Consider the following 18,851-nt stretch of genomic DNA (forward strand, 5'->3'; position numbering starts at 1 on the left):
AAGCAACATTGGGTCCTCCCATTCTCCTGCTAGGAGGGGAGGGGTGACTGTTACTTTAAGACAGAGAAGGTCTTACCTCTGGGGTGTTTCTGAAGCTTGTCAGTGGTCCCCTCTCCCTGCGCCACTTCTCGGCCGTGGCCAGTGGAATCTGTCCATCGCTGTTGCCTGTCATCTGGCCCAGGCTGCTGTGCCCCTCACTGGACAAGCAAGAGCCTCCTTCCCACCTGCCGACCTCTAGTGTGAACCACCTAAGCCTTTTCTGGCCCTGGAGTCAGAGTAATTTTTCTAACCCTCAGATCTGATCACATCTCTCTCCTGCTGAAGCCCCTCTGAGGCTCCCCATACCCCAGGAACCCTGTGTGCCCCCGGGCCTGAGACCTAGACTGTGAACCGCGGGGGTCCCCTCACATTCTGTGTTGACTGATGCCTTTGCCTGAGCTCTCTGCCTTCTTGTTCTGGTGAATCCCTCCTCATTCTTCAAGGCTCTAACTTCATGTTTCTTGTGCCCTCAGACTGGATTAGTCTCACCTGGGGCTCCCACAGCACCCTCCCCACAGCCCCATGTGGCTTCTCTTCTCATCCTCTGGGGGGTGTCAGACCCATTCGCTGTTTCCCTCCCTGACCCGGCTGAGGGCTGGGGCCATGCCTGGATCTCTGTGGAAAATACGATGGAAAGGGGGCCCTCGGTGGCTTTGGGGGAGCTCGCCCCAAGCCATGTGGCTAGCCAGGAAGCAGCAGGTCACGCTGACGCTGTGCTGCCCCTCGGTGGACGCCAGGGGTCCGGCCGTGGCCTCGTGGCCTGCACCTCCAGCCGAGAGCAGCAGCTGCCTGCAGTGGGGCTCGCGTGGCGGCCTTCTCAGGCGTTGACTGTTAACCTCAGGCTGCTCGCCACAGGCGCCGCAGCCTCTCATTCTTCTGCCTTTGAGGTTAGCTGGGTTGCCGCCTTGCCCTGAGAGTCACGGGATGCTTGGGGCCCCTCGCCGGAGGCCCCGGATGCTGGGTCTGAGCAGTGCCCTGGCTGTAGGCCTCGGTTTCTCTAACGGCCATTGTTCCAGGCTGGGGTCTCCGTCTGTTAATAGAGATTCTTCAGACCCTTCCAGAGGGTAGGGTCCTGTCCTGATTGCAGCAAGAAGCCCCTGGCCAGGACTTCCCAGCACCCCACCCCACCTCCCAGTGTTCACTGCTCAGGTTCTGTCCCAGAGAACTGCGTGCTGTGCTCCCACTCAGACTGTGCCCATGGCCGGGGCCTGACCTTCCTGGGGCCCGTGCAGCTCCTGGCCAGGCTGAGGAGAAGGGGCGGGCTCTGTGTGGGGCCCGAGCTGGTACAGAGGCCTAGGGGTGAACTCCCAGCACCCTGGGTAGGCCGAAGCCTCGAGCCGTCAGAGTGCCCTTCTGACACCTTCTCTAAGATCACAGAACTCCCTGTGGGGTCCCAGCACCATGTAGCTGAGCAGTGGTGTGAGAATTAAATTAAGTTTAGCTTTCACATGGGGGGGTGGTGGGGTGGGGGAGGGGGGCAGCTCGGGGAGCCGGTAGAGGGTCAAGAAGCCAAGCTGTAATCGGTGGCCTGTCCTCCTGTTTATCCACCCACTATATTTACAAGGTGAAGACTTACAAAATAGCTTCATAGGTTGTTACCAAACTAGCTCAGATTGGCTCTGCAGTTAAAGAACAAAGGAAGGGGGTGTGGAGACTTGTTTCAAATGTTTCAAGTTTCCACCAGAGACTTTTTTTCAAATGTTTCCAATTTGGGTGGGCTGCATGTTTCAAATTTGCGCGGGCTAGTTAGGCTTGTCCAATAGAATGTAACTTCTGGAAGTATCTAGCCACTGGAGAAACAGGGAGGGACTAGCGAGTTCGGTGTAGGGAATAAATAGTGCTGGGTCTATTGTTCTGGGCGCCAACCCCCCACATTTTGGTTGTGCACCCATTCTTGCAAGATCCTGAATAAATTCTTCTCCACAATTGGGTGAGCTTTTATTCCTGTTTAGGAATAGTGCTTGTTTCTCACAGTGGTGACACCAAGCCCCTCCCTTCACACCGGCCTGGCAAGCTGCAGCCACCCAGCCTCAGGCCCTGCTCAGGGGAAGGCCTCCCCTGCCCCCGGGGTTCTGTGGACAAGATTGAGCTGTGTACCCTCTGTCCTGCCCTCTGCCCTCGTGGTAGTGAACAGGAAGACGGCCCTGCAGCCACCCCAGCCACCATGGGGTCTCACTCTCTTCCTCCTTCCCTTGCTGCCCTGGGTCTGTCTGGGGAGAGCCTCAGTGGGGGGAGAGGATGTGGAGAACAATAGGGCCAAGAGTGGTTGTCCTTGCAGCGCTGCAGAAATTGAGCCCTGGCCTCAGAGCAACCAGGTGGCTGAGCTGAACTGGAGCACCCAGCAGGCCTTGGCAGGTCTGGGGCCCACTGAGCAGGCCCTGCCAGTCTGCTCCTTTACTGCCTGTGAAGTCAGGCAGGGGCTGTGGTGGCTGCAATGGGGGAGAAGTGGCTGTTGGAGCCCCCTGGCTCCAGAGGTCGAGAGGCCTTTATCAGGGTGGGAACCCAGGGCTGGGTGAGGGCCTGACTGCTGCCTGCTCCCTAACCCAGGCAGCTGTTCAGTGCAGGAAAGCTGGTCCTGGGACTCTAGGGTAGGTCTTGGGGCTCAGAGCAGCTCCAAGCTGCAGAAGGGGAAGAAGAAATAAATTTTAAAGAAGAGAAGGGGGCCTGGACCACAGCCTACACTTCCTCTTCTGGAGAAAAACCGCAGCTCAACTGTGCTGGCTGATAATTCTATAGTCTCTGTCCCTGGAGCCTGCAGCAGGGGCCTGAAATTATAAGCAGGTAATACAGGTGGCCCTTGAGACTTTGGATGGCAAAATTAGGCTGGGGTATGGAGTTAGATTGTTCAGATTCCTGAACACAGACCTGGATTCCACATTATTTATTGTCTACACTCAAGCACTTCTGAGAATGAAAGGGAGCTGTGTTAATTATTACACCAGGACAACAGACATAAACTGGGACTCTTCAGGACAAACCGAGATGCATGTTATCCTACTTATTACCACTTCCTAGCGCTGTGGTTTTGGGCAAGTTACATAACCTCTCTGAATTCCAGTTTCATCATAAAAACGCTGATTTCATGTGCCTGCCTCCCAGGGTTGTTGGAGGGATTAAAGGAGTGAATTAAATTATGTGAAAAATCCTGGAACAGCTCTTGGCAGTCTGCTTTTGATGTTCATCCTTTTCCCCTGTGAGGTAGTGGGTTCCAGGAGGTGTGCAGGGACCTGCCAGCTCTCCAGAGTTCTCCTGTTGGGAGAGGACCTAGGGAGGGGGCATATGCAGCTGAGAGTCTGATTCCAAACTTCCCAGTGCCCTCCAATGGGGTGATGGCCAGGGTGGCCGTGACAGGGCTGTGGAAAGCCCTGAGCCCCTGCCCCCTCCCTCAGGCCTTCCTGTACCCAGAGGAAGGGGCTCAGGAAAGGTCCTAGGCTGGCCCTTGGTGGGGGAGATCTGTGCCCATGGAGCCCCCCATCAGGGCCCAGTTGGAGTGGCTCCGCCACCGTCTTTGGATGTTTTGGCTCCAGGAGTCTGCATGCTTTGCCCTTCTGGGAATGCCCACAGCTACTTTCCCTGGGTTGCCTGGGAAGGCTGCGAGGTGAGCTGCAGGAAAGAGGCAGCTTATATTTTCTATGCTGGCTTCCAGGGCATGAGTGGCTAAGTAGAGCCTGTTCCAACAGTTTGTTTCAAGAACTGGGGGTGGGGCCTGTTTCTGCCACTTGTGGCTGTTTGGTCTTGGGCAAGCCAAACCTCCCTTTTCCTTCTCAGGGCTGTGGGTAATGCCGTCTCTGCTCATGGCCTCTGCTCCCCACCCCTGGGGCCCCCACCACATGCTGCCTTTATCTCTCTTTCTCCAGAGCTTGGATGCCCCTTGGCGCAGGGGTTTGTGTGCTCGGCGTGGTGTTCAGTTTGCTAATGCTGCCTTTTTCCCAAACCACGAAAAATGGATTGGCTAAAGGGGGCTTATTTGGTTACAAAGTTACAGTCTTAAGGCCATAAAATGTCCAAGGTAAGTCATCAACAATTAGGTACCTTCACTGGAGGATGGCCATTGGCGTCTGGAAAACCTCTGTTAGCTGGGAAGGCATGTGGCTGGCATCTGCTCCAGAGTTTTGGTCTCAAAATGGCTTTCTCCTAGGATGTTCCACTCTAGGCTGCAACTCCTCAAAAATGTCACTCTTAGTTGCTCTTGGGGTATTTGTCCTCTCTTTGCTTCTCCAGAGCAAAAGTCTGCTTTCAAGGGCTGTCTCCAAAATGTTGCTCTGTAAGCTACAGCTCCTCTCTCAGCTCCTGTGCATTCTTCAGTGTCCCTCTTGACTGCAGCAAGCTTGCTCCTTCTGTCTGAACTTATATAGTGCTCTAATAAACTAATCAAGGCCCAGGATGAATGGGCGGGGCCACACCCCCATGGAAATTATCTAATCAGAGTTATCACCTACAGTTGGGTGGGGTGCATCTCCATGGAAACAACCTAATCCAAACATTCCAACTTAATCCACTAATACATCTGCCCCCACAAGACTGTATCAAAGAACACGGCTTTTACTGGGGGACATAATATATACAAACCAGTACAAGTGGATAAGCTAAATCTGTGCCTGGCACAGAAGACTCAGTAAACAAACAAATGAATGGAGTCAGAACTGGGGAAGTGACTCAAGGCCCACAGCATCAGCTCTGTTGAATCTGTCCCACACACTCCAAGGCCAGAATGGCCACTGGTGGGGGAGATGGGGGTGGAATGATCTGAGCACCAGTTGCTCTCCAAGGTGATCTAATGCTGGGGACATTACTCTCAACTACTGGCTACTTTATCCTCTGTACCTACCCCCTACCTCTCTACCCCCAGAGGAGGTTCTCTGACCAATTGAATCAGGACTTGCCTGAAAGATGGTGTCTCCAAAAATGCATCATCTCCCCAAGCCATCCCTGGAAACATTAGCTCTAGAAAGCATGCTGATGTAGTAGTACTCAGCCTCCAGCAGATTCTGACTCTTGTCTGGCTAGCCCCCTGAATCAAACTTGGAGCCTTAGGTGGCAGGAAGTAGGTGTGTGGTGATGAAGGTGGCTTCTCAGGATGGGTGCAAGGTCCATCTCAGCGTTGAGTCCAAGGACAAAGGTCATGAGGCTTCTAGCTAAGCCTTGCCTCAACACCGTTGGCCTGGGTGGGGGTCTCCCAGCTCCATCCTCCTGACTGAAGCCAAGGAGAGATGTGGGACACCAAATCGACCACCAAGACCACTTAAAGGTGAGTAATGGGGTGGCTCCAAAAAAATAGGGTCACTGGAACTCTGGCAAGAGGTGCCAAATTCTTACCTTAAAGACTTCTGGTTAACCAGCCTATTAATGGATGGCCTTGAAAAATAAGGCCTTCTTAATATGAAAGGACTATATCAACATTTAATATATTCTCACTAATAAAATATGAATCCACTCTTGTTGACCCTGGATATTATCCACTGTTGACAACTTGATAAGACAAAAAGATCATATCTCATTGTTTTAATTTATATTTTTAATAAGGGAGGTCAAGCACTTTTCACATATTTTTGGACCATTTGTACTTTTTCTGAGAGTAGTCTACTCACATTCTTTGTCCATTTTTCTCCTGGGCTGTTTTCTTAGTGATTTATAGGCACTCTTTATATGTTATAGATATCAATCCTTTGTAATACATTTTCTTCTATTTTCTCTATTGTTTGTCTTTTAACTTTATGTTGCCTTATATACAAAGTGTTACAATTTCACAACATCACGTGTCTTTTTCTTCAGCTTCTGGGTTTTATGTTGTGCTTAGAATTCCTCTCACTGAGATGATTCAGCTGCTGTTTCAGACGTTCTGCGAAACAACAGCCTCAGCACTTGCAGTGGCAGCAAATCATGCTTATTCAAAAACAAATGCTTATTTAAAAAATAAGAACCATCACTCCAAGCATTTATTTAGATATTAATATTTACTGGGTAAAAAAATTACAAATGGTATAATAAAACTAACAGTTTTATATTCACAGATGGTCAGAAGCCGACAAACAAGAAATAAGAGCTATGAACGTTGTGATTTGGTTGTTATAAAAATGCGTATGAAGGCTTAAGAAATGGTCTATTTTTAGGCTTTGGTGGAGCCATAATCCCCAGTTTTCTACTTGTCCCTGAAGTTGCGGGAGAACCATGCAAGGCTGAACTGGATCCAAATGTGCTGGAGGACTTAGTTTTAGAAGAGATCTTTCTGCATGTGGTAGACCCCCTAAAATATGACAAAAAAAAAAAAAAAATTAAAATGCTGAATAGAAATAAAAGTGAACAAGCTTCTTTCTTTACCAGCATGGAATTAAGATCCCTGATTTTCCTTGTTTCCTTTTTTTTTCTATCTGTCCATTTTCTGCCTATAACCCTCTTGGGTGAGGAAGATTTTCTTATTACTCAAGGAATGAAGGACTGCTGCCCTTCACAGAAATTTGTCCTAAATTTGTCTTTCCAAAATGTCAGGGGTTGTTTCTTAATTCTGTCCCTGTGGCCCATGCCTCTTGCCCTCTATCCTCCCACACCTTTTGCAGCCCATCATCAGAGCTCTCCCTTGGACAATAGAACTGAGATCCACATACCCTGAGCTATTCCAACCAAATAAAGGAAGTGAAAACAAATTGTTTTCAAGCCTCAAATCCTCGGACAATAGATGCCATGGAATTACTGTTCTTGCACAGTAATGTGGGTAGTGGAGATGGGGGCAGAGCTGGGGTCCCATTCTTGAGCCAGCTGCCTGCCCTGGTGGGCGGGTGGAGCAGAGCTGAACTGTGGGAAGGGCTGCAGATGTGGTTTGCCCAGGAGGGCCGCACGAGTTGTTCTGGCCCCATCCACTGAGGTCTGGCATGTCTGTCAGTGCCACGTCGCCAGCAGTTGGCTCCTTTGCTTGTCTACACTCCAAGCTCTCTGCCAGCACCCACCTCCCACTCTGTCTTTTAAAGCCAGAGAAGAAGCCCCTGCCAGGGCCTATCACAAAGTCCTTCCAGCACCGTACTTCCCTTGCCACTCTGAAGATAACAGGTTTTTTTCCAAAACAAAATTAAAAAGACCTCACAGGGCCAGCATGTTTACAGGATAAGGGCAGCATTATCTACAGAAGCCTTTCTCTAGGCAAGTATTTCTTGCTGCTTTGTAACTGGGCTGAATTCATGTCCAGCATCAATTCCACAGCATCAGGACATGTGAGTGGCCTCCCAGGTCTGAGTTAGGGGCCAGGTATTCGGGTCACCAGCCTGTGGGTGATGACAATCTGGTGGGGTTGGGTGATGACGGCTTTTGAACATTTTTAAACTTTTGCTTCAGGGCAATTTTATTGCAGAACATGGCAAAATGTGCTACCCATTCTAAATCAGCAGAGAAGCAGCCTTAAGTTTCCTTATGCTGTTTTCCTGCAGAGAAATTAAGCCCTGAGTGAAAGCCTGCTGTTTATGTTGATTTACAGAATGAATCTGCCAACAGCAGCCTCCATTCCACCAGGGCCATCCATTTTACTCCCACTCAGTGAGCCCAGAGCACAACTGGCTCATTGTATGTTATTCTGAAAATGTAAAACTCTGAGGATTGGATGGAGAGTTAAGGTCTCTAAGAGCCACGTTTATCCATTCACTGCCCAGGGACTCTCAACCAGGTCAGGAGATTGGAAACTGGAGAACGATCTTTCAGAGGGGCCCGGTGGAAATAAGGAGAATGGAGCACCGATACAAAGACAGTTAGTTGGTTTCTATTTTTTCTTTTTGAAGACAACAACAAGAGTTAAAAAAAAAGTTAACAAACTTACTGATTTTTGCCAGAAAGGATTAGAAAAAAATCCTATTTTAAATACATAAGCTAATTTGAAATGACCATCAACTTCGGTAATGTAAAGCTTTTGGATGAGTGTGAGTTTTACTGCTTCTTATTAGGTTTGGTACTAGATGATAGGGCAAACTACTTCACTTTCATAATAAACACAAGTTGTTTAAACTAAATAAGGGAGCCAACAGCAGCGAACCCTGAAGTACAGTTTGCTTTGTTCTAACAATTAAGTAAAAATGAGATGAAAGATCTTGTTGCTCTTCAAGGAATACCCACCAGCACTGTGCAGAAATGAAAGTGTGCCAAGCAGGCATAGATGACCTCTTGTCCAATCCCACCTCTGCCTGTCCCTGACCAAGCTGGGGACGGCCCGGAACAAGCCCTCCCCAGGCAAGGCCTCAGCTTCCTCATCATAAACCCGAGGGGGTGGACCAGATGCCTTTTCAGGACTCCTTCTGTTCTGAGTGTGTTACTGAGGAAATGAGTATTTCCCAAACTGGAGGAATAAAGGAAGAAAATAAGAAAAGGTCCCCACTGCAGAACATCTGCTGGTCACTTGCGCACTAAAAACCACAAAATTAAACTAACATTTACTAATGCCTTTAATTTCTGTATCCTGGCAGAAGGATTAACACATACAAGATGCTTGTTTATGGGTTTAACAAGAAAATGACAATTTGCTAACATTTGCCTTCCTTTCTCTCCCCCCACCCAGTTTTTGTTTTTCACTATCCAGAAGGAAAAGAGGTAGAAAAACTGCAAAAGAAAACACAGCAGCTTGCAAAGCTTGCTAAGGACTTGTCTTCCTTTTAATGTAAGCAATTCTGTCACACTATGCTTCTGTGGGGCCACCTTCTCCAGATTTACAGGACGTTCACAGTCCTGTCAGACCTCACCTAGAAGGCAGAGAGCAGAGGATGCGCTTACAGAAGACAGGAAAAAAGAGGCCAGCAGGAGCCACGCAATGTAAGAAATAAGAGACATCGGAAGGATAATCACACAGTATTTGACGATGCTATCTTTGTTCTTTTGGTGTGCAGGGAGCTTCCCAAAGTACATTTGTCCCAGCAAAGAGAGAAAGGGAAGACATAAACCACTTATGCAGCCCCTAAAGATGCCTGGCTGGAGCGACCTTTTGGCTTGTGGCGGTCTCCTGTCTGGTACTTCCGCCAAGGTTGGGAGGTTAATTCTCCCAGGCATTAATGAATGGTAGGGAGTGTGGACAAGCCTCCAAGGGGGAGGCTCGCAGAATTTTGCTGCAATAAAAGCAATGTAGCAAATATTGACCGAATCATAAAAGCAATGAGAAAACAAAACCTTCTGTTATTTACTCAGATGGTGTATGCTTTAGTATTTTAGGTGGAGAAGTCTCTTAAGAAGAGCAATTATCAAAAAAAATTTTTTTCCTAAGGTAAAATTCAAACTGGAGTTTTTGCAAATTAGAAAAACTCGTCATACTCCACTTAGTAAGGAGTAGACACTTTAAAAATCTGAAACAAATGTTACATTTTAGATCAAACCTTAATCATCACTCTACTGACTGGAGAGGCAAGATTTAACAATGGCTTATTTTAATAAATGCTTCAAAGCAAAGCAGAACATTTGTCATTTTGTACTTTTCCCTCTTACACCCTACATTGCAAAAGACGTTACAGAACATACCCCTTTACATTAGAACCACCGTAACCAGTTTTTCTCCTCTTGGACCTTTGGGAAGCTGACATCCTTTTCCTCTTTCTTTCATTTTTGGTTTTATTTGCGAAATAGTGAGAAGACGTGGGTGTTTCCTCTTCCAGCTCCCTGGTGGCCCTTCTTCCAGGGCCTCTGCTGCTGGGCAAGCTTAGCGGTGGGGAGTCGTCATCAGCTACAAATGGACACAATGCAGACTTTACAGACAATACCGGGCTGATTTCAAGAGCTTTTATAGTCCATAGGAGGACAAACAGCAGAGGCTTCTGGTTCACTTGATTCCTCGCTGCTTTCCTGGTGTGTCCCTGCGGCAATATGGATTGAATAATACAGCAAGAGCACAACGTTCATTATTTTACAAAGTCCCAAAGTGCTCAATGGCAATTTACTTTAATGAAAGGGAATCAAAATTCATTTCAAAAAATTTGTGACAATCTTTAACATAAGAGACACTAGATTTAGATCCTACGGTCCTGTGTATGGCCTGTGTCCCTGTTATCGACTGAGCAATTAATGCTGTCAAGTTCTTTGAAGAGTATAAGGTACCATACACCATCCTCACCTAATAGTTACTTAGTAAATAAGCACCAGAAAATTCTAGACCATATTTTACTCTTTAAAGACAAAAAACACTTCTTGGCATAATAGTTGTGACTTTTCACATATTACGTAGGAAATGGGTCTGCATGAAAGCACACGTGTGTAAAGAAGATGGTAATTTTCATAGCTATTTGCATCCCCAGGCACGGAAAAGGCATGGAATCTCTCCTAGGTCACAAAGTTATCTTATCTTCATGTTCTGAAGAAAGGAATTTCCTGGGTGCTCTGGTTCACCCTGCAGCTCCCTTATTGCCTGGCAGGAACAGCATGAAGGGCACTGGATTCCTCTGTGACATGTGCAGACTCCTTATCCGGCTAACACTGGTTCACATGGAAGACATGCAGCACTGAGTAAAGAACTCTGTCATCCTGGCCTGTTTGACTTTGGAAAAACGAAAAAAAACAAAAAACAAAAAAAACACAACAACCTCACTGTCCTCACCTGTAAAATGGGTGTTTTGAGGATTAAACGATATAAACCCAGCAAAGTGCTTGGCACGGTGTCCTCAATAACTTACCACCCTGTTGGGCTGTTTCCACAGGTGCCTGAGGAACTAGGAGCCCTGGCTGCTGATCTCAGACCTGCCACCATCTCACTCTGTCTGATTCTTGGCAGATCACAAATAACCTCTCTGTGCTTCAGTTTCCTTATCTGAAGAAACATGTTACCTGCCGAGCATGTCTTAAAGGTAAAATTAAAAGAGTATGTTTAAGTGTTTTGAAAAAATGAACATGCAATTGGAATGCTAGGTAGTCTTGTTATTAGTCACTGTAAGAATCTATCCCAGTGAGTGCATCATTAGCAGCCGTTCCCACAGGTGACATTAGGCCCTGTCACGTAGCACCTCTAATTACAAGCCTCATTGCTAAGCTATGGAAAGCACTGACTAAGGGAAAATTTATAAAAAAGAATTTTGTTGTTGGCGATATTAAGAGTTCAGAAGTCTTATGCCCTCCTCTAACAATCAGGGCTCTTGATTCCTCAGGCACTTGCCTTGACAGAACCAGCAGTTCCTGGGCCCAAAGGCCCCCTTCCCTTTGGTTCCTATTAGCAGGTGCAGTAACTGGTACTCCAGGGAACCTAAACGGTCAGTGCCTTTGCAAAGATGCCCAGTACACCAGTGTGGGCTACTCCAAAGACTTGAGCTTCAGTGTGACAAGGTGTACATAGTATTAACACACCCCAGAAACCATGTAATTCTAATCCAGTGAGATGCGTCACTTAACATTAAAACAAACGTTTAGAAAACACACATTTGGCTGTATACTGAACCTGGCAGTGTCCACTTAGAGTATTTCTGTAATACTGGAATCACTTCTGCACCATATTTTTCCAGTTTGTCTTCAGTAACACCATCAATTTGAAGCAAAACCTCAGGATCAGAAGATAAAGATTCTGTATATGGGGATATAAATAGGAATTTAAATTAATACCCATAGAAAACCCATGAAATTCAAGCATATGCTTGAATTCACCCATTCAGCACATGTCTGTTAAGTGCCAACTAACTGCAAAGCACTGGGCACATGGACCAATTTTCTGAAAGGCAAAGTTAGCATCATTCAAGGCAGCATATGGGCAGAGAGGGCAGGAGCCCATCATCTAATTCCACAGCAGCAAAGGTGGAAAAACCACAGCAGAAAGGAGACAGACAAGGACACAGGGGAAAACCTGATGGGTGGGATCTGCACATTGTGCCTCAAAAGTTTAACCAGACTTTGCCCTTGCCCACTGTTTTCATTGCAAAGGTTTGTGTAGGCGCAAGACCATGTATTTCCAGAGAACACCCACATTCTATTTCCAAGTCTATTTTCTGACTTCTCCCCTGCACTCCAGACTTGTAGGTCCTACTCGATAAGGCCATAACCAAATTCTTGCCTCCCCCCAAACCAAACCTGTTCTTTCCCCAGCTGGGGGGAAGCAAGTGTTCTGTTACGGTGTTAACAAGTAGGTAGCATATTGAGTCTTGTAGCTAGACAAACCTGTATTTTTAAAAGATCACTCTGGCTGCTGTATGGAAAGTGGACTGTAAAGGGAAAGAGTGAAAACTTGGAACCTGGGAGAAGCTACTCAGGAGTAAGCAAGGATGGACTGCACTAGAATGGAGTAGAGATGGAGAGGAGACAGATTCTGATAAGCTTTGGAAGCTGGGTCTGTAGGATTTGCTGATGGGTTCTATGGAAAGCAAGGGAGTAATAATTTCTATTTATCTGACTTGAGCAGATGGATGGATTTCAACTCCTTTCAAATCTGTGATTTTCACATCATTCCTATGTTTGGGATAAAAGAACTATTGGACAGAAGAGAAGGTTGCTGAAGGGAGGTTGTGGAAGAAAAAGTAGGAGAGGCAAGGAGAAATGTAGACTCTTGATAAAATTTGTACTTTTATCCTGAACTGGAGAACAGTTAGTTTTAATAGTTTTTTTTTCCCCCATGCATGTCTTTACTATATTACTCATCTACCCATATACTGGATAAAGGGGGTGTCAGTCACAAAGTTTTTACAATCACACAGTCACAAGACAAAAGCTATATAGTTATACATTCATTATCAAATATCAAGGCTACTGGATTACAGTTCAACTTCAGGTATTTCCTTCTGGCTATTCTAATACATTAGAAACTAAAAAGAAATATCTATATAATGAGTTAGTAGTCATAATTGTTTGTTAAATCCTAACTTCTCAGTTACACCTCCTCCCTCTCATTTGATCATTCTCTCAATTTTCAGGGATAGTTGGGCAATGACCATTCTAACTTCTTCATGCTGGAAAGGGTGTTGACATTATGGGGTAGAGGAATGAAACTGGTTGATGTTCTTGGAGAGACTGGTATCTCTGGGTTTCAGGGCTTATCTGGCTTAGGAATAATCTGGAGGCTTTAAGTTTCTAAAAAAATAAACTTAATAAGTAAAAATTTTTTATAGTCTTAGATACAGCTCAGGGTATTCTTTAGGGTTTTCAGTTTGGCATACTGTGGCAAACTGCAATATCTGGCTGAAGCTTGCGTAAGAGTATCCTCCAGAATGACCTATCAATGCTATCTGAAATCTCTTAGCCACTGAAACTTTATTTTCTTTCATTTATTTTCCCTCTTTTGGCCAAGAAGGCATTGTCAGTCCCATGATGCCAGGGCCAGGTTCATCCCTGGGAGTTTAATAGTTTTTGAAAGTTAAAATGTATATCATATTCACATCTGGAGGAGACCAGTTTGGAAACTATTCTAACACCCTAGAATAAAATACCATCGATTCTAAGATTCAAAATGTTCATGTTTTAGCATTTTTGAAACTGAGATGTATAGTACAACTGCTTATGGCCAAATGGCAGCTGCAGCGTGGCTGCTATTGCCTGAGCATATGAGAACCTAGTCACAGCGATTAATACTGTCAGCATCAACAGTCACTGCACTGTTGTACCTCATGTGTGGAGTTTAACCGCCATGTGAGCTGTTTTCAAAAAGACTATACTGTAATCAGCACTGAAGTGAAAAAGTGATCATGAATGCAGAAAATCACAGAAACAGAGTAACAGGGAATGCATTTGGCATTAATAAAGCAAAACTGTCTCTGAGGAAATGACCAAAATTCCATAGTTTTTTTGTAAGAAACAACTAAGTGCCTTACATAACTTATAAAAAGAAGATGCCCAGAGTAGATAAAGCAGTGTTGCGTTTTGAAGCAGAGAGATGTGCAACTTTCCGTCGACACCTTCTGGTATCATCCAGAAAGTGCCACCATCAAAACTTTTAGAATGGTGACAGAAGTTGTGATGAAAATCCTGGGGAAAATAGTGGAGCACTGTTAAAAATGCTGTCACATTAACATTCTTGATGACACAAGGGATAAAAAAAAAAAAAGGACACAGACAACTGAGTCAAAAAGTGATTCAGAGAGTCAGACCTTAATGTGAATTTTTACAAGTCCCTGAATCAATTAATATATTTTATGTATGCACAGGGTTACATATGATAAAAATCTGTATCTAAATACATAAAAGCCAATTATTTCAATTAAAGCACAGTCAGAGTTTAATTAGAAGAATTTTTTATTTCTTAGTAGTCCTTAAAATAACAGTGCCATAAAATAGATAGCATTTTAGAGCCAATGAAATACAGTAATGGCCTATTGTGGTAGGAGTAGGATGGAAACAGAGGTGTGATGATTACGAGATTTTATGAAGGAAGAATATGGAAGGCAATCTACACAGTCAGTCAATTATGTGAATAAGTTATTTTTCCAGGGACTTTACTACTAAAATTTTAGATTAAGCTATCTGAAGCCGTGGAAATTACTTATATTAGCAAGCATTTATTAACTAAAGACAGAGCAGTATGCTAGAACCAGATTGAAAGAAGCATAAAACACAATCTCTTTTCATAATTAACTTAGCTCTTCACTGCAGAGACATCTGTACATAACACAGCCAAACATGGTGAAGCCGGCAAATAACCAGCACAAAATCATTAAGTAACAAAATATCATTCCGATTTTAGAGACTACAATGATCTATATCCTAAAGCCCAGCATTAGAGGAAAAAATAAAATTAAAATCAAACCAGATATCTGAATAACAAGTACTGTATATATTTTAAAGATTATATTGTATCTCAAGAATGAGTTTAAATAGTTTCTGAGTTTTCAATTCAGAGATCAAATATTAACAATAAAGAATGAGATTTACACTTGAAAAGTTCCTTAGTGAGATGTCTTTTTAGCCTATTAATTTGTGCCATGTAACAGAAGACCCACACACACCTACCTGCAAGCTTTTTGAGAGTGCCAGTATTAAATATATTGAAGTAATGGACACCAAAAACTTTCCCTAGAGATTTGCAGACTTCTGTAAGTTCTCCAAGACATTTCTTAACCATCTCTTCCCTCTGAGATATCTTTGCCACTAAAGCTTTTTGTTTTTTCATGCTGCTGGAATTTTCTGTTTCCATAAAGTCTACCTTTGTGAGAGAAAGAAATCATAAGGATGGGTGCATGCACACTTGTACCCAAATGGGTTTTATCTGATGCTTAATTGTATTATTATTATTTTTTTCATTTCTGTTTTGCCCAGGTAGATAGCAACCCCCCAGTGAACAGGGGCTGTGTTTTCTCCTTCTGTATAACTGTAGAGCACAGAATTGCCTCTTGATAAATGTCTATTCAATGAATACATGAACAATTAGTGACCTGATCACCCATTAAATTCATTTTGATGTGCATCACATTACTTGGGTTCAATTTTAAGATCTCTTTCTAAATTAAGAACAGAATATATTCATATAGGTCAGTATATGTAAATTCAGTAATCATAAGCTTTGGAAAACACACTAAAATTTGCAGTTATATATATTTTTTGGCTTCTTATGAGGTAATAAAATAAAATAAGCATTTCAAATGCCATACCTTTAAATGCCCATTTAGTATAGTTTGGGCTTTCTCTCCAGGCATGATATAGGCAATTGCTTGGTCATTGGCATTGATGTATAAGTCTTCATCCAAAATCTTGTCAAGGACCAGTTTTTTAAAAAGTCTTTCAGCATTGTGCCGTGAATAAGCAGATCCCTTTCCAAATATCCCGGACTGAATTTTTGCACTCTTACTCCCTGATAAGAAGGTATAAAGAAGCAAGATTAGTAAACATAGGTATATTACTACCCTCAAATAAAGGCTGAAAAAGTCATTTATGGACAAGTCTGGATAAATGAAATAGATAATTCGTTCTACAGGAAATGCCATGGTGCAAATAGACACTCATTTCTGTAAAATAATAATATTTTGAGTAAAACTGAAATTTCCATGGTTGTAAGTATTTTTCCTCTTTTAAAACATGTATTTGATGAAACAGTAGCAAAATAAAGCTTACCATTTAAAAATGTTGCAATTACAGCTTCTAAAATCACATTAGAGCAAAAAAATCAGAGTTTATATAAACTATATTAGTTTCATACCACTGTGATATATCAGGATAACTGTGCACTATTGATTTAGCTATCCAACATCCTTGACAATTAATTTTATAAATACTGTCTTTAGTTCTGGTTCATGGAACTGCTATTTGTTATAATCCAATTATTTAAATTATAATCCAAGGATTTAAGTCTATGTTTGACAGAGAATGCGTGTACTTCCCTCTTTCTCTGTAAGCTGAAAAGTACCACAGTGGCCTGGATTCCTTTGGTTCATATCCATGCTGCAGTAATTACTAATGTCTTCAACATAAACACAATTTTATTATACCAATCTACTCAAGATGCCTTGTGACACTGATTATAATCAGAATTAACGATTACTTTGTAAAGTTTTAGCTCTATGTTAAGAATTGCAAAGAATTACATTATTATAAATTTTAGATGACTTCTGGCCATATATGCTGAATTATTCAAGTTTTTCTTTTTCCAAGTGATGTGTACCCATGAAATTTCACATTATAGAATAGCAGGACTCCTGCTTCTGATAATGGTGGGCTGGTTGATGTGGACCAAGCCTACTGCTAAGAGTAACTAAAAAAGCTAGATGAGACATAAACAATCTTCTTAAAAACATGTAAGAGCTAACAAGAAACCAAAGAATGTGCCAGAAAAAATGTTTTGTGTAGTAATCCTTCTAGGAATCTATATGAAAGGTGTAATCAAAGATGTAGTCAAAAGTTTATTTAAAAGACTATCATGGCATTATTTATAATAGAAAAATACATGCTAAAATAAGGACTACTTAAATACACTTATTTCATCCATATAAATTATTAAAAACTGTGCTTTAGAAGAAAAAAATTAAGAAAATGTTCATATCTCATTACATAATGATATAATTGTATATACACTTGATAGATGTGTGATTGTGAGGAAACAAAATATTAGCAGTAGTTTTTTCTGGAGTTATTTATATTTTTCAATTTTCTACATATCATAATGTAGACTTTCATGTATCACTCTTTTAATAAGTTATTTTTATCTGAAATCCTTTGTCCAGCAAAGAGGTCCAAACTAGCAAAAGGCAAAAATCCAGAAAGAGAAGCAAGCTCAGCAGTAAAAGCTGCTTTTGCCTGAGGGAATAAGCAGATCCAGAAGAAACAGAGCAAAGCATTTTCCTACTCCAACTTAGGCTATTAATATTTAAAATGGATTACCTTATCACTTAATTGCTTTATATATTTTTAATCAAAATAATTCATGTATATGGGAAAAGATAAAATATAGTACAAAAGGATTTATAATTAAAAGTAACATTCCTCTGCCCCACTCATACCCTCCCCAGTCTCACTCACTTCCCCAAGGCAACCACTTTTTAAATGGTTTTTGTGGTAAGCTCTTCTGGGAGTTACCTCCATATAAAACCCTAAATCATGTGGTCATTGCGCTAGCCAGGGGTAGTCCCTTACATTTACCTATTGACTTCATACTATGAAAGACGGGGCTTTATCTCATTCATACCATCTACCCCATCCTTCCCAAAATGTTGCTAGCTATATATAATTATTTTGGTTCATCTATTGGTTAGTTTGGTAACTTTAAATAATAATTACTAAACCTCTATTTCTTGCCCCATCAACTACAATAGAGCTTCTGAGCACTCTCTCACCCAGCTATGTAAATAGAGGTTATTAGCATCCCAAGCCTTCCCATACCCACACCTTCTTTTATTTTTATTTATTATACTTGTATTTTTATATTGTGAAGATGAACATTTATACCTTGTTCTGTTCTGTAACCATGTTTAAGGATATAAATTGATTCTAACTGTTTTACCTAATACACAGTGCTTATATTTTAACAAGTTTCTTGCCATACTTGGCACCTCATGGCTCTTGTGCAACCCATAACTGCATAGAGAACAAGAGAGAGGCCATAATCAGACAAGAGAGAGGCCATCATCAGATTAGAGGTTTCAGAAAATTTTTTAGGAAATGGATGGAAGCATGCTGACAAATGAAACAAAATGGAATAAACCACAGCCCAAAAATAAATACAGGAAAGTTACAGCAGTAGAGGGACGATCAACCATGCAGAACCACATCACTAGACATCAGGGCTGAAGTTAAGAGGTCAGAGGCTTGGAGTGAAAGGGAGGAAACTAAAAACAGTGTGGGGGAGTTCTAGTTTGCTAATGCTGCCGGGATGCAAAACACCAGAGACGGATTGGCTTTTATAAAAGGGGGTTTATTTGGTTACACAGTTACAGTCTTAAGGCCATAAAGTGTCCAAGGTAACACATCAGCAATCGGGTACCTTCACTGGAGGATGGCCAATGGTGTCCGGAAAACCTCTGTTAGCTGGGAAGGCACGTGGCTGGCGTCTGCTCCAGAGTTCTGGTTTCAAAATGGCTTTCTCCCAGGATGTTCCCCTCTAGGCTGCAGTTCCTCAAAAATGTCACTCTTAGTTGCTCTTGGGATATTTGTCCTCTCTCAGCTTCTCTGGAGCAAGAGTCTGCTTTCAATGGCTGTCTTCAAACTGTCTCTCATCTGCAGCTCCTATGCTTTCTTCAAAGTGTCCCTCTTGGCTGTAGCTCCTCTTCAAAACGTCACTCACAGCTGCAGCTGCACTGAGTTCCTTCTGTTTGTCAGCTCATTTATATGGCTCCACTGATCAAGGCCCACTCTAAATGGATGGGGCAATGCCTCCATGGAAATTATCTCATCAGAGTTATCACCCATAGTTGGGTGGGGCGCATCTCCATGGAAACTCTCAAAGAATTAAAATCTAATTAACACTGATA

General features: G+C 43.1%; 1 protein-coding gene across 4 annotated transcripts in view; it reads right to left on the minus strand.

The window, feature by feature from the left end:
• Window positions 1-5,567: 5,567 nt before the first annotated feature.
• The window catches only part of BLM (BLM RecQ like helicase), a 98,929-nt gene continuing 85,645 nt past the window's right edge, over window positions 5,568-18,851 (minus strand). For 2 of the 4 annotated variants that reach the window (XM_037833100.1, XM_037833101.1), the window contains 5 exons: window positions 15,543-15,742; window positions 14,905-15,097; window positions 11,417-11,539; window positions 9,517-9,718; window positions 5,568-6,283 (listed from right to left, as the gene is read on the minus strand). In XM_037833100.1, the coding sequence (XP_037689028.1) occupies window positions 6,106-6,283; window positions 9,517-9,718; window positions 11,417-11,539; window positions 14,905-15,097; window positions 15,543-15,742 (896 nt within the window). In that variant the 3' untranslated portion in view covers window positions 5,568-6,105. Of the gene's footprint in view, window positions 6,284-9,516; window positions 9,719-11,397; window positions 11,540-14,904; window positions 15,098-15,542; window positions 15,743-18,851 lie in introns of those variants that run through there. The other 2 variants (XM_037833102.1, XM_037833103.1) reach the window with 2 other exon arrangements.

Source organism: Choloepus didactylus, chromosome 4 (genome assembly GCF_015220235.1).
Source record: "Choloepus didactylus isolate mChoDid1 chromosome 4, mChoDid1.pri, whole genome shotgun sequence".
Taxonomy (NCBI): Eukaryota; Metazoa; Chordata; class Mammalia; order Pilosa; family Megalonychidae; genus Choloepus; species Choloepus didactylus.